This window comes from Saimiri boliviensis, chromosome 20 (assembly GCF_048565385.1).
Source record: "Saimiri boliviensis isolate mSaiBol1 chromosome 20, mSaiBol1.pri, whole genome shotgun sequence".
Lineage (NCBI taxonomy): Eukaryota > Metazoa > Chordata > Mammalia > Primates > Cebidae > Saimiri > Saimiri boliviensis.
The window spans coordinates 10,682,974-10,696,182 of NC_133468.1; the positions used below are offsets into that span (position 1 = coordinate 10,682,974).

General features: G+C 42.1%; 1 protein-coding gene across 1 annotated transcript in view; it reads right to left on the minus strand.

Moving 5' to 3' along the window:
* ATP6V0E1 (ATPase H+ transporting V0 subunit e1) overlaps nt 1–13,209 on the minus strand; it is a 42,984-nt gene that overhangs the window by 20,774 nt on the left and 9,001 nt on the right. The window contains exon 2 of the mRNA XM_003936147.3: nt 12,074–12,121. Within this exon, the coding sequence (XP_003936196.1) occupies nt 12,074–12,121 (48 nt within the window). The remainder of the gene's footprint in view (nt 1–12,073; nt 12,122–13,209) is intronic.

A 13,209-nucleotide genomic window follows, 5' to 3' on the forward strand; every position in this document is an offset into this window, starting at 1 on the left:
CCACTGTCTCTACTAAAAATACAAGAATTAGCTGGGTGTGGTGGCATATGCCTGTAGTTCCAGCTACTCGGGAGGCTGAGGCAGGAGAATCACTTGAACCTGGGAGGCAGAGGTTGCAGTGAGCTGAGATTGTGCCACTGCACTCCAGCCTGGGTGACAGAGTGAGACTCAAAAAAAAAAATTCCTCGGTAAACAGTCTAGTCCAGTTCATCTAAAATTTCACAGAGAAATTTACCCCCCTAATCAGTTGAGCTCTGTGCCTGCCCCTTTGCTTACCTCCTGACTTAAAATTTCCCTCTAAAGCTGATAAACATGCAGAGAACTGGAAGGGAAAAAAAATCTACTCTGAATTGATGGAAGTGGGTGGAGGAAGAGATCATATTCCAATGAATCGATTACTTAATGTGTACAAGAAAAGGAACTAAATGTACCTTTCATGTTTGCCCAAACTGTGCCGCATGTCTTCAGAATGCGAAGGCTACCCTAATAACCAATCTGAGGTTATTCAAACAACTGAGGTAGCTATGGTGGAATAATGTCTTCAGAGAACTGCGGAGCAATCCTAGCGAGCCTACCAGAGAGAATTAGTGATAGAGCTGGAAGAGGGGAACCCTGTACTCCTGAGTCCCATTATAGCAGGCTGTTTGTATAGGCTAGTAAGGATGAAACAGGCGGGGCACAGTAGCTCATGCCTGTAATTCCAGCACTTTGGGAGGCCCAGGCGAGGGGATCACCCAAGATCAGGAGTTCAAGACCAGCCTGACCAACATGGAGAAACCCCCTTTTCTACTAAAAATACAAAATTAGCCAGGTGTGGTGGCACATGCCTGTAATTCCAGCTACTTGGGAGGCTGAGGCAGGAGAATTTTCTGAACCTGGGAGGCGGAGGTTGCGGTGAGCCAAGGTCGCGCCATTGCACTCCAGCCTGGGTAACAAGAGTGAAACTCTGTTTCAAAAAAAAAAAAAAAAAAAAAAGGATGAAACAGGCCAGGTGCGGTGGCTCATGTTTTTAATTCCAACACTTTGGGAGGCCAAGGCAGGTGGATTGTTTGAGCCCATGAGTTCAAGACCAGCTTGAGCAACATGGTGAGACCCCCGTCTCTACAAGAAAAAATTTTTTAGCCATGAGTGACAGTGCATGCCTACAGTCCCAATTACTCAGGAAGCTGAGGTGGGAGAATGACTTGAGCCCTGGAGGTCGAGGCTGCAGTGACCCATGATCATGCCACTGCACTCTAGCCTGGGCAACAGAGCAAGACCCTGTCTCACAGAAAAAGAAAAAAAAAAAAAAGATAAATCAGGCAGCCTAAGGATTCTTCACTTATTTCATTTAGCAGCGCCATATTCCATGTTAGCCTCTAAGGAGACGAAGAGGAGCTGGCTGAGGGGCCAACCCAAAGGGACTCGTGAGCTGTGAGACATAAACCAAGGAGAGCAGCAGAGTGTGCTTTCACAGAGATACGCATGGGTGCTTCATACTATAAACCCTCCGTGGCTACTTCTTAGGAGCTCAGCTCTTGGTTACTAGAACTCTCCCAGCATAAAATATGCCCTCACCACTATACTCAGCTCTCTCAAGTGCTGCTTTGTTCCTCTGTTCCACATTCAGCTATAAGAACAGGGAACAAAGGCATGGGTTATTTCCTGGTGACACACAGATTGAGCAGTCTCAGCTGCCCTGCTGGAATGGGGAAGTCCAGCCAGGACCTCTCTTCTGATCCACTGTCCCTCCAGCCAGGGCCATGACAGGAGTGACCTCTGTCGGTGAGCTCCTTTAAGAGACAGCAGAAATGCAGGCAAATGATTCGCCCCAGTGCCAGTAAAACGACCTCTGTCAAATCCTCTCATCCCTACTGAATGATACAAATACTTTCAAGAGCAGCAACATTAGTAGATGCTGCCAGAAAACATGGGATTCGGTATTAAGAGTTGGATTTTAATTCCAGCAACACTAAATACTGGTGAAATGAACCCAGGCAAATGTCCTTAAAACCCCAAGCCCCAGTGTCCCCTGTTGTAAAATGGTGATAATAGTCCTTGCCTCAAGGTATTACAATTTAAAGAGATAATAGAAATAAAGTGCTCTGTGCAGTGGCTGGCAAACAGATGTTCAACAAACACTAGTTATTCCTTCTCTTCTCTGGAAGACAGCTAAAAATGTATTCAAGCCAAAGAATGAACTACAACCTATTTAACTTCACAAAGGAGTTTCTCATGTAGCACTGAGTCATTCTCATCTCCACCTCCTCTCCCGCGACCACCCACTCTGTGGCAGGCAGATTTCAGTTCTCCCGAGGTTCCCTCCTCTCAGTATATACTCTCTGTATAAAACTCCATGAATCTGACAGGACAGTCATTCCATGGTTAGATTATATTATCTGATACAGCTGGCTTTAAGAAAGTGGCTATCCAGGTCAGACGCAGTGGCTCACGCCTGTAAACCCAGCACTTTGGGAGGCTGAGGTGGGTGGATCATGAAGTCAGGAGTTTGAGACCAGCCTGACTAACATGGTGAAAATCCCTCTCTACTAAAAATACAAAATATTAGCCAGGCATGGTGACGCACACCTGTAGTCCCATGTAATCCCAGCTACTTAGGAGGCTGAGGCAGGAGAATCGCTTGAACCCAGTAAGCAGAGGTTGCAGTGAGCTGAGAGTGCACCACTGCATTCCAGCCTGGGTGACAACACAAGACTCTATCTGAAAAAAGGAAAAAAAAAAAAAGAGAGAGAGAGAGAGAAGTGATTATCCTGAGTGAATGTGACCTATTCAGTTAATTTTTGTTTTTTTCTTTGAGATGGGAATTTGGCTATGTTGTCCAGGGTGGTCTTGAACTTCTGGCCTTTAGCAATCCTCCCATCAGGCATGAGCTGCCACCACTGGGCATGGCTTCAAGCAAGTTTTCTTTTTTTTTAATTTGTGTTTTTTCAGACAGGCTTGCTCTGTCTCCCAGGCTGGAGTGCAGTGGTGTGATCTTGGCTCACTGCAACCTCCGCTTCCCAGATTCAAGTGACCTTGTGCCTCAGCCTCCCGAGCAGCTGGGATTAAAAGTACATGCCATCATGCCTGGCTGATTTTTCTATTTTAATTTATTAGAGACAGGGTTTCACCATGTTGCCTAGGCTGGTCTTGAACTCCTGGCTCAACTGAGCTGCCTGCCTTGGCCTCCCAAAGTGCTAGGATTACAGGCATGAACCACCCACACAGCCCTCAGTTGAGTTCTTAAAAGGAACAGGACTGTCCCTGACAAAGACATTTGGAGTCTGTGCTTCAGTCATTGATTTTTTTGTCTCTCAGCTCTGAATACACCCTTCAATGTGTGCTCTGTGATAAACAAGTGAATTACTTTATTTCTCCTATAAAGTGAGCACACTGTTAAGCTTTCTCAGTAGAGGAAGCTGGAGGGACATTTCGGGTGTAGGCTGGAGGTCACAGAGTGGGTGTGAGAACATTTGGTGAAGCCTACTAAGGTTTGAGGCCAGAACATGGTATCTCTCTGATCTTGTAGCCTTGGCCTGGCAATAACTTCAGCAGCCCTCTCCACATGCTAAACAAAGCCCCTGCAAGGTATACATGCTTTGAAGACCTCCTGTTCTTATGGAGACAGGGACTCCCACTACATCCATGCCCCCGATGACCTCTCCTGCTGCTTGTACTCCAAAAGAGGCCAACTGCTTACCCAGAAACTCCAGGCAAACTCTGGTCTGGCCAAACCAACAAACTCCTTTGCTATCTGAGGGTTCAACCATACTTTCTCTAGTGAGGTCTGAATCCCTTCCAAGTCTGTCCTTTGGGTACTCTGCTCAGTCCTAGGGAACTAAATATAGTTCTTTGTATCTTTTAGTAACTCTTTGGCCATAATTAATAATTCTGAAATCTCTCTCAATCTATTTTGGTTTGGGTGGCTACCTAATGCACAAACAAAAAAAATTCTTTTTTTTTTTTTTTTTTTTTTTTTAGACGGAGTTTCGCTCGTTACCCAGGCTGGAGGGCAATGGCGCAATCTCAGCTCACCGCAACCTCCGCCTCCCGGGTTCAGGCAATTCTCCTGCCTCAACCTCCTGAGTAGCTGGGATTACAGGCACGCGCCACCATGCCCAGCTATTTTTTGTATTTTTTTTTAGTAGAGACGGGGTTTCACCATGTTGACCAGGATGGTCTCGATCTCTTGATCTCGTGATCCACCCGCCTCGGCCTCCCAAAGTGCTGGGATTACAGGCTTGAGCCACCGCGCCCGGCCCCCTAAAAAATAATTCTTTAATTTTCCGCTGTTTAACTGATTATGTGGGTTCTATCTCCTTATTGAACCCTAGACTGCTATAGGATGAGATGATTTGACACAAAGGAGATTCTCTTCTCCTAGCTGTGAACATGGAGGGACCATATGGCCAGGAATGCAGGTGGCCTCTAGGAGCTGAGAGTGGTCCCAACTGACAGCCAGCAAGGAAACAGGGATCTCAGTTCTGTAATCACATGGAACTGAATTCTGACAGCCATGAGAGTTTGGAAGAGAAGATCAAGCTTCAGATTAGAAGTTATAAACATGACCAGGTGTGATGGTTCACGCCTGTAATCCCAGCACTTTGGGAGGCTGAGATGGGCAGACTGCTTCAGCTCAGGGTTCGAGACCAGGCCAGGCAACATGGCGAGACTCCATCTCAATAAAAGAAAATAAAAATTTTAAAAGTCATAAACATGTTTTCCATTAACCTAATGCCAACCTATGGCTATTTCACTACCAAAGAAATATGCTCTATTTTTGCCAATTCTAAACTTGAAATATCTTTCCTTTTCTCTCTCCACACTTATTTTCTATACCAGACCTTCCACCTCAAAGTGCGAAAATTCCTCTTATCTGCCAAGTTATGAAGAAATTATAAAGTCAGACTAAGAAAAATAAACTTTTCCATATAGCAGGTAATATGCTGGGCCAGGTACCTGCATTTCCCTTCCCCTTCCCTATAAACAAACATCTCAAATGTATCCATGAGAAATTCAAGCAATTCTCAGGCCCAAAACGACAACAACAACAACAACAAACTCAATTGCAGGCAATTACTCAGAGAGGAAGGTGTCTACAGGTTGCTTTCTACACCTTGAGTATATGTAACAAACAAGACGAACCTGAGCTTTTGTTTACAGATCTGAAAGGGCACAGGAAACAGTAGACAAGGCCCAGAGCCCGTCCAGAGTAGAGTTTAATAAAATCTCCCCCCTCCAAAAACTAGGATCCTAAAGGATTATATCTTGAGTTAAGCATAAATCAATCAAAACTCAAGAGGAAAGAAAGGGAGAAACAGAAAAATCCACAATCATAGCTGGTGATTTTTAGCATCCCTCTTTTCATAATTAATAGTAGTAGACAAACAGACAAACAAACAAACAAACAAAAACAATAAGGACATAGAAAATTTGAACCATCTTGACCTGATATAGAATACTAAAACCAACAACTTCGGAATACAGATTCAAGTGCACACAAAATGGTTGTTAAGATAGTCCATACGCAGGGTCATAAAATAAGTCCCAATCTCAAAAGACTGAAATCTTCAAGAGTATGTCTTCCGACCACATGGAATTAAATGATAAATCAATTAATGATAAGAAGATATCTGGAACAGAACCAGATATTTAGAAATTAATTTAAAAAAGAATAAAAAAATAGAAACTAAACACCATAATTCTGAATAACCAACTGGTCTAAAAAAATTACAAAAAAAAATTAGAAAAATATTTCAAAAGGAGTAAAATGAAAACACACCATACCAAAATTTGTGGGATGTCACTGAAGCAGTGATTACAGGGAATTTTATTGTATTAAATGATTACACTAGAAAAGACTAAATCCAAAGTAAGAATTGGAAGGAAATAATAATGTGCAGAGGGCAACACTGAAATGAACAAAATAATACAGAAAAGAAAGAAAGCTAAAATTTTAACTGTTTGAAAAGATTAATAAAATTGATAAATCCCTAACTACTTCATTAAAAGAGCATCAAAAATGACATTAAAATACTCAATACATTAAAATAACAAGAGACATACCAGGCACAGTGGCTCACACCTATAATCCTAGCACTTCGGGAGGCCACGGTGGGCAGATTGTTTGAGCCCAGGAGATCAAGACCATCCTGGGTGACATGGAAAAGTCCTGTCCCTATTGAAAAACAAAAACCCCCAAAACCCAAGAGACATGCGAGATCTCTGCACCAAAAATTACAAAATATTTTTGAGAGAAACAAAAGAAAACCTAAATATATGGAGAGATCCCATGAGGCTGGACATAGAGATGCTATTGAGATTAGAAAACTCTTATGAAGCTAGGAAAAAAAAAAAAAGGAAAGAAAAAGATTACGAAAAGAAGATGTCAGTTCTCTTCAAATTCATATATTCAACACAACCCAAGTTAAAATCCCAACAGAGTTTTTTTGTTTGTTTGTTTGTTTGTTTTTTTGGTAGAAACTGACTAGTTGATCTAAAAATACATATGGCTATTTTAGAATAACCAAAACAATCTTGAAGCACAAAGATGGAGGACTCACACTTTCTGATTTTAACACAAATCTGCAATACTCAAGACAATATAATATTACCACAAGGCTAGACAAAGAGATCAATGAACAGAAGAGACAATCCAGAGCCCGACTCATAAGATATGATCATGTAATTGTGGGTGAAAATGCCAAAGCAATTTCACGGAGAAAGGATTTTCAAAAGCCGGTGCAGCAACAACTGGATTTCTATACTGGGAAAACAAAGCAAAACAGAAAAATAAAAACAAGGCAAGACCTGTACCATTTTAGTATCTGTAGCAGTCATGTCTAACTGCAAAACCCCTCTCCACTACCAAGCTATCACGGAAAGCCTTCAGGTCCAAGTTCTCGCCTAATAACAGAACATACAAACTGAGTTCCACAGGTCTTAGATCTTTGCTTACCTCAATTTTTACCAGCATTGAAAACCTCCCAGGACCATCTATTACTACCCATCCCCAGACTGCTCTGCTCATCTCACCATTTGATGCAACAATGGTGCATCCCTTCCTTTTCTTCCACATCCTTCCACTGTGTTCTCTGTAACTCTTGCTCGATGATCTGCTACTTGTTCATGTACCTCCTTCTCTTCCAGCACTTTCTACTGCCTCTAGCTTAACTGAAACCTAGCTTCCCATTCCTTCTCACCAAGCTCTCTCAAGCAGAGAAGGCTGCTTATTTTTACACGCTAGGTATCTCAGGCTTTGGCAACTGGGGTTAGCAACATCTTTGTTCCCCTTGTGCTGCCTCCAATTTTCCTCCATCCTTGTGAAAAGCTGACTCTAAAGAAGTGCAACCACAGGTCCTTAGGCAAATGAAGTTCAAGCTTGTTGGTCACCACCCTGATCCCTTCATGCTTTCCCAGTCACCATCCTTATTCACCAAAGGAGGCTCAAGGTTGCCCTTTTCTGGCTCTTCCTCATCTAACCAACATAAAAATGTTGGCATTCCCAGGTTTGGTCAGATCTTTACTTTTCTCTTCTACCCCTTCCCTTAGGTCTGGGCTTCTCAACCTCAGTACTACTGAAATCTGGGGCTGTGTAATTCTTCGTTGGGGGAAAGTGAGGCTGTCCTGTGCAGTACAGGATGTTCAGCAGCATCCCTGGTCTGTCCCTAGAGGCCAGCAGGAACTTCAGCAAAGAACCACTGCCTCAGGTGATTCTATGTGTTCTTATGGCCTCAAATCTCTCTGCTTATAGCTAGGTTCCTGACAACTCTTGGGCGTCTCAGAGCAATCTCAGTCCTAATTAACATGTACCAGTTGAATCTCTCTTCAAATTCACCCAGTCCCAAGTCTTCATCATCTTAGTAAATGGCCTAACCTAGAACTGGGAGCTATCTCTGTTGCTTCCTGTATCTAATCCATCAGTACCACCAATAAATTCTACCCCCTAAATTTGCTCTCAAATCTGTGTGCCTTCCTCCTTCACCTGAGACCAAACCATGATGATCTCTCACTGGCATGCATGCAGTCACCTCCTGACAGGTGTTCCTGCTTCCATTCTCCCTGCCAAACGGTCTGTTCTCCACAGATCAGCCAGAGTGATCATCCCACTCGAACCACTCCTTCACTAAAAATCTTAAAACATCTCCTATTCACTTAATATAAACCTAAACTCCTTATTTAGCATCAGCAGGCATTGGATCTGGGCACTAGATGTATATGAAATAACAAATCAGACAACCTCACTGTCCTCTCTAATGAGAAGCAGATAGTAAACAAATCAAGAGCCCAATCACTTCCCTCATAGCCCCTTTATTCACCTCCCAAACAGGTTCCCACATCCACTGTTCCCACAAATACCTATTCAATTATGACCTTGAAACATTCCCCCTCACTCATCCTTCAGCCCCCTACTGCTGTCAATCACACAAGGACCGGCACAGCCCATAAAATCCCCCCTGGCCTGGGCCTTGCATAAACTCTGAACCTACCACTCCGCACCTCACTATTAAGCCCAACAACACTACCCTGCCAGAACACTCCAAGCTGCTTTAAAAAAAAAGAAAAGAAAGAAAGAAAAAAGAGACAGGGTTTTGCCATGTTGCCCAGGCGGGTCTCAAACTTGAGCAGACCCCAAGCAATCCTTTTGCTTTAGCCTCCCAAATAGCTGGAAGTACGGGTGCACGCCCCTGTCCCTGGCTATCCTAAGCCCTTTACCCCTCAGTGCCTTTACATTTGCAGAAAGCAAACAACATCATTAGGCACAACTTATTTTTTCTTTTTGAGACAGGGTCTCATTCTGTGCCCCCAGGCTGGAGTGCACTGGGGCAATCATGGCTCACTGTAGCCTTGACTTCCCCAGGTTCAGGTGATCCTCCCACTTCCGCCTCCCCAGTAGCTGGGACTACAGTAATATGCCACCACACTCCGATAATTTTTCTTAGAGAAAGGGTGTTTCAACACGTTAACCGGGCTGACCTTGAACTCCAGGGCTCAAGCGATCTGCCCGCCTCAGCCTCTCATAAGTGCTGGGATTACAGGCGTGAGCCTCCGTACCCGGCCTAGATCAACTTTTATAATGTATTATGATTCAGCTTTAAACACCTGAGTTGCATTTGACAAGTGACCAAACGATTAGCCAGATAGCCAAAATTCATGGAAGTAACTCTGGCAAAGATGGATTTTGGCTCTTATCCATAAACTTCTTGGAAAAACCTTAGTGCAGAAGCCACTATTGAACATTCACAGATTCAGAGTCAAAAAGAAAATTCATGGTCTTTCGAGGCCCTTCCCATGGAGGCATAGTGCAGAAACCATGATTTGGAGTGGGAAGGGAGCTTGCTCCATGGCAGGGAATCTTCATGATCTTCATGCAGCAATATAAACCCTAGTTCCTACAGAACAGTGCATTTCTTTGACCAGCCTTTAGTATCTTGCAGTACGACACCAATCTGTTATAAACTGCTCAAGTTTGTGTAATTTTTTTATGTGTTCCCTCTCCCTCTCTTCCCTTTCCTCACCTTTAGTCTTTCACTTCCAATTTTGTGGGTATTTTAGGAGTAACAGATTTTTAAAGAAGAAGAAAAAAATGACTGAATTTCTTGCTTACTCTGCATATACAGAATGGATATTTTTTTTAACAGCCATTTCCCCACAGGAATGTGTCTTGCGTATTACTGACATTTGGTATGTTTCATTCATTGGAATTAATTCTTATTTTCTACGTGTTTCAAAAGCCTGTGAGAAATACAGGATTTGATAACATTTTGAAGGTAGAAAAAAAACAAATTGTTTCTTCTTTGAGAGTCATGACTACCTTCTGGTGTGGAGAAATTGCCACTGAAAAATTTGACAAGTTTGGTTTTCACTGGTATGTTTAAAAACTTAACAAATAGGATTTTCTTGAACTGTTAGTTTTTTTGAAGTAGAGTTCTTTCATGTTTAATTTGTATTTGTTAAAAACAAAAAACAAAAAAATTCCCAAAACCCAGAGCAAAACTGTTGTGCCTTCTATTTATCTTTGATTTCAGTCTTGGTAATTGTTTAAAGAAAAATGGGAATCTTAAAAAAATCTAGATTTGTTTTATTAGGTTCAGAGTATGTGGGGAATTGTAGAATCCATCTTTCATCACCTTGTATGCCTTCTGTTAACATATTTGTGATGCCTTATTCTAAAATTGAGTCTCCAACTAGATTGCCTTTGAAGACAGATGCTTCTATAGAGGTTCTTTGACCCAAATAGTTCAGCATTTGTTTTAAGTTTTCTTGTATCTAATCAGATTCCTAATCATAGCTCATAAGGAATGTGACTTTAATATTGGACTTTACTGATGTGCTCGTGTCTGCATTTTTTTTCTCTTTAAATCACAGCCATACGATTTTGTTTTCTATTTTGTTACGGTTCTCTTTTATTGATGGGCATGCAGTGGGTATTTCTTGGAAATGGCCACTTTTTATTAAAAATTCTTCTGGAAGAGAAAAGTGTCATGGTCTTTCATCACTGGATGGTTCAGAACTGTTGCTTCCTACCTCACATGGGCACTAAACAACACTTCAGTGAACACCAACACTTTCCATGTCACTGAAATCTCAGGAAGCTAGAAAGCTTTCTTCAAGAAAAGAGAATAACTGGTTCTAAACTCTAAAAAGAAATCCTGGCTGGGTGTAGTGACTTATGCCTGTAATCCCAGCATTCTGGGAGGCTAAGATGGAAGGAATGCTGAGACCAGGAGTTCAAGACCAGCCTGGGTAACACAGTAAGACTCCATCTCTACAAAAAATTAAAACATTGGCTGAGCATGATGACGCATGACTACAGTCCCAACTTCTTGGGAGGCTGAGACAGGGAGTCTCCTTGAGCCTGAGTTTGAGGCTGCTATGATTGAGCTATGATGGAGCCACTCCAGCATGGGTGACAGAGCAAGACCCTGCCTCAAAAAAATAAATTGAAAGAAATCCCTAGGATTCTTATGATATGTGATCAATATGTATATTTTGATACAACTTACAATCAATTGTTAAAAAATTATCCTTAGTCTACTTGATTATAATTCTAGCTCAATATCTGTCCATCAGTTAAACAAAAGTCACAATAAAGAATGGCTTTATTAGCTCCATTAGTGAGATATTTCAGTGAAGTAAGTAGATTTAAATACTTCACAATAATACGCTGGGCACATTGGCTAATGCCTGTAATCACAGCACTTTGGGAGGCTAAGGCAGGAGGGTCACTTGAGGTCAGGAGTTTCAGACTAGCCTGGCCAACATGGCAAAACCCCATCTCTACTAAAAATACAAAAATTAGCCAGGCATGGTGGTGTGTGCTGTAATTTCAACTATTCAGGTAGCTGAGGCACAAGACTCACTTGAACTCAGGAGGCTGAGGTTGCAGTGATCATGCCACTGCACTCAAGCCTGGGCAACAAAGTGGGACCCTGACTCAAAAGATAGATAGATAGATAAATAAATAAATAAATACTTCACCATAGTAAATATAAAGTAGTACAATCATAATTTACAGCTAATTATAAGCTTTAAATTTGTGCCAATTAAACCGTACTTGTATTCCCAGAAGGACACAGCATCTGTACAACTCTATGTAAATATACTGAGCACATGGAAAGTGTGATATTTTCAGTTTTAGGACACTATTTCTGGATATTACATGAGGGATGAGCTCCAATAAAACAAATGTGTAAACCACACACATTACAAATACCAAGAATAATTACTTACTATTTTAAGAAAAATCTACTTGGTGGAGCACGGTGGCTCACGCCTGTAATCCCAGCACTTTGGGAGGCTGAGGTGGGTGGATCACCTGAGGTCAGGAGTTTGAGACCAGCCTGACCAACATGGTGAAACCCCATTTCTACCAAAAATACAAAATTAGCTGGGTGTGGTGGCGCATGCCTGTAATCCCAGCTATTTGGGAGGCTGAGGCAGGAGAATCACTTGAACCCAGGAGGCAGAGCTTGCACCATTGCCCTCCAGACTGCGCAACAAGAGTGAAACACTGTCTCAAAAAAAAGAAAAAATAATAATAATAATAATAATAAATAGAGAAAAAACTACTTACAAGAGACAATATACTTACAAGAGATAGCAGCAAACTGAACAGGTCACCAACATGGTAATGATAACTCTAAAAAAAGGAAAACAAAAATGTCATTAAATAACTAGCAAACTACACAAACATCACAGAATGGTTTAAGTCCCCTTTCCAAATTATCACACTGGCATGGATTATTTACCAAGAAAATGGATCTGCATCTGCTCAAATATCCAGCAGACTGCAGTGTGCCCAGGATGCACCTGGGATAAGTTTATGTAATTAAACATTTGCATTTAAAGAGATATGTGTTGATGCCACAGTGTAGATGTCCAATCCAAATTTATCTGAAACTGAACAGGAAAGGCCACAGTGACAATTAGTTTTGACACCTAAGTAATTACCCTATTTGGTAGTATTCTCTGTAATGAAGTAACATTGTACTTTTAAAAATATGACTCTCTAGTGGTGAGCTCTTCCATCTCCATTCATGTCTGAAAGTTAAACTTTGATCTCTCATCAGCAGAATTTCAACATTTCTAAACCTCAGTTCATGCTATTCTCTTTCCATTTCTCTTTCTAAAAACTCTCCTTCTAAATCTCCTACTCCTCAGAATAAGCTCTGCCATTTCCACCCATCCGAACCACCCTCAAATCCATCATCTTTTGCTCATGCCTCCTCTGCACTTCCACAGTCACCAAATACTGTGAATTCATACTTCAAAGCATCTCTCCCCATGTGTATTTTCTTCTTCCCATTCCCACTGTCAGCAACAAAATTCACCTGGTTCCCCTGGCTAAGTAACCGCTGGCAGAGTCAAACTTCCCTCCTCCTCCTTCATTCTATAAACAATCACCAGGATTCTCCACTTAAGACCTTTCAGGGCCAGGTGCGGTGGCTCAAGCCTGTAATCCCAGCACTTTGGGAGGCCAAGACAGGCAGATCACCTGAGGTCAGGAGTTCAAGAACAGCCTCGCCAACATAGTGAAGCCACAACTCTACTAAAAGTACAAAAATTAGCTGGGCATGGTGGCGGGTGCCTGTAATCCCAGCTACTCAGGAGGCTGAGACAGGAAAATCACTTAAGCTTGGGAGACGGAGGTTGCAGTGAGCCAAGATCATGCCATTGCACTACAGCCTGAGTGACAGAGTAAGACCCTGTCTCAAGAAATACAAAAAA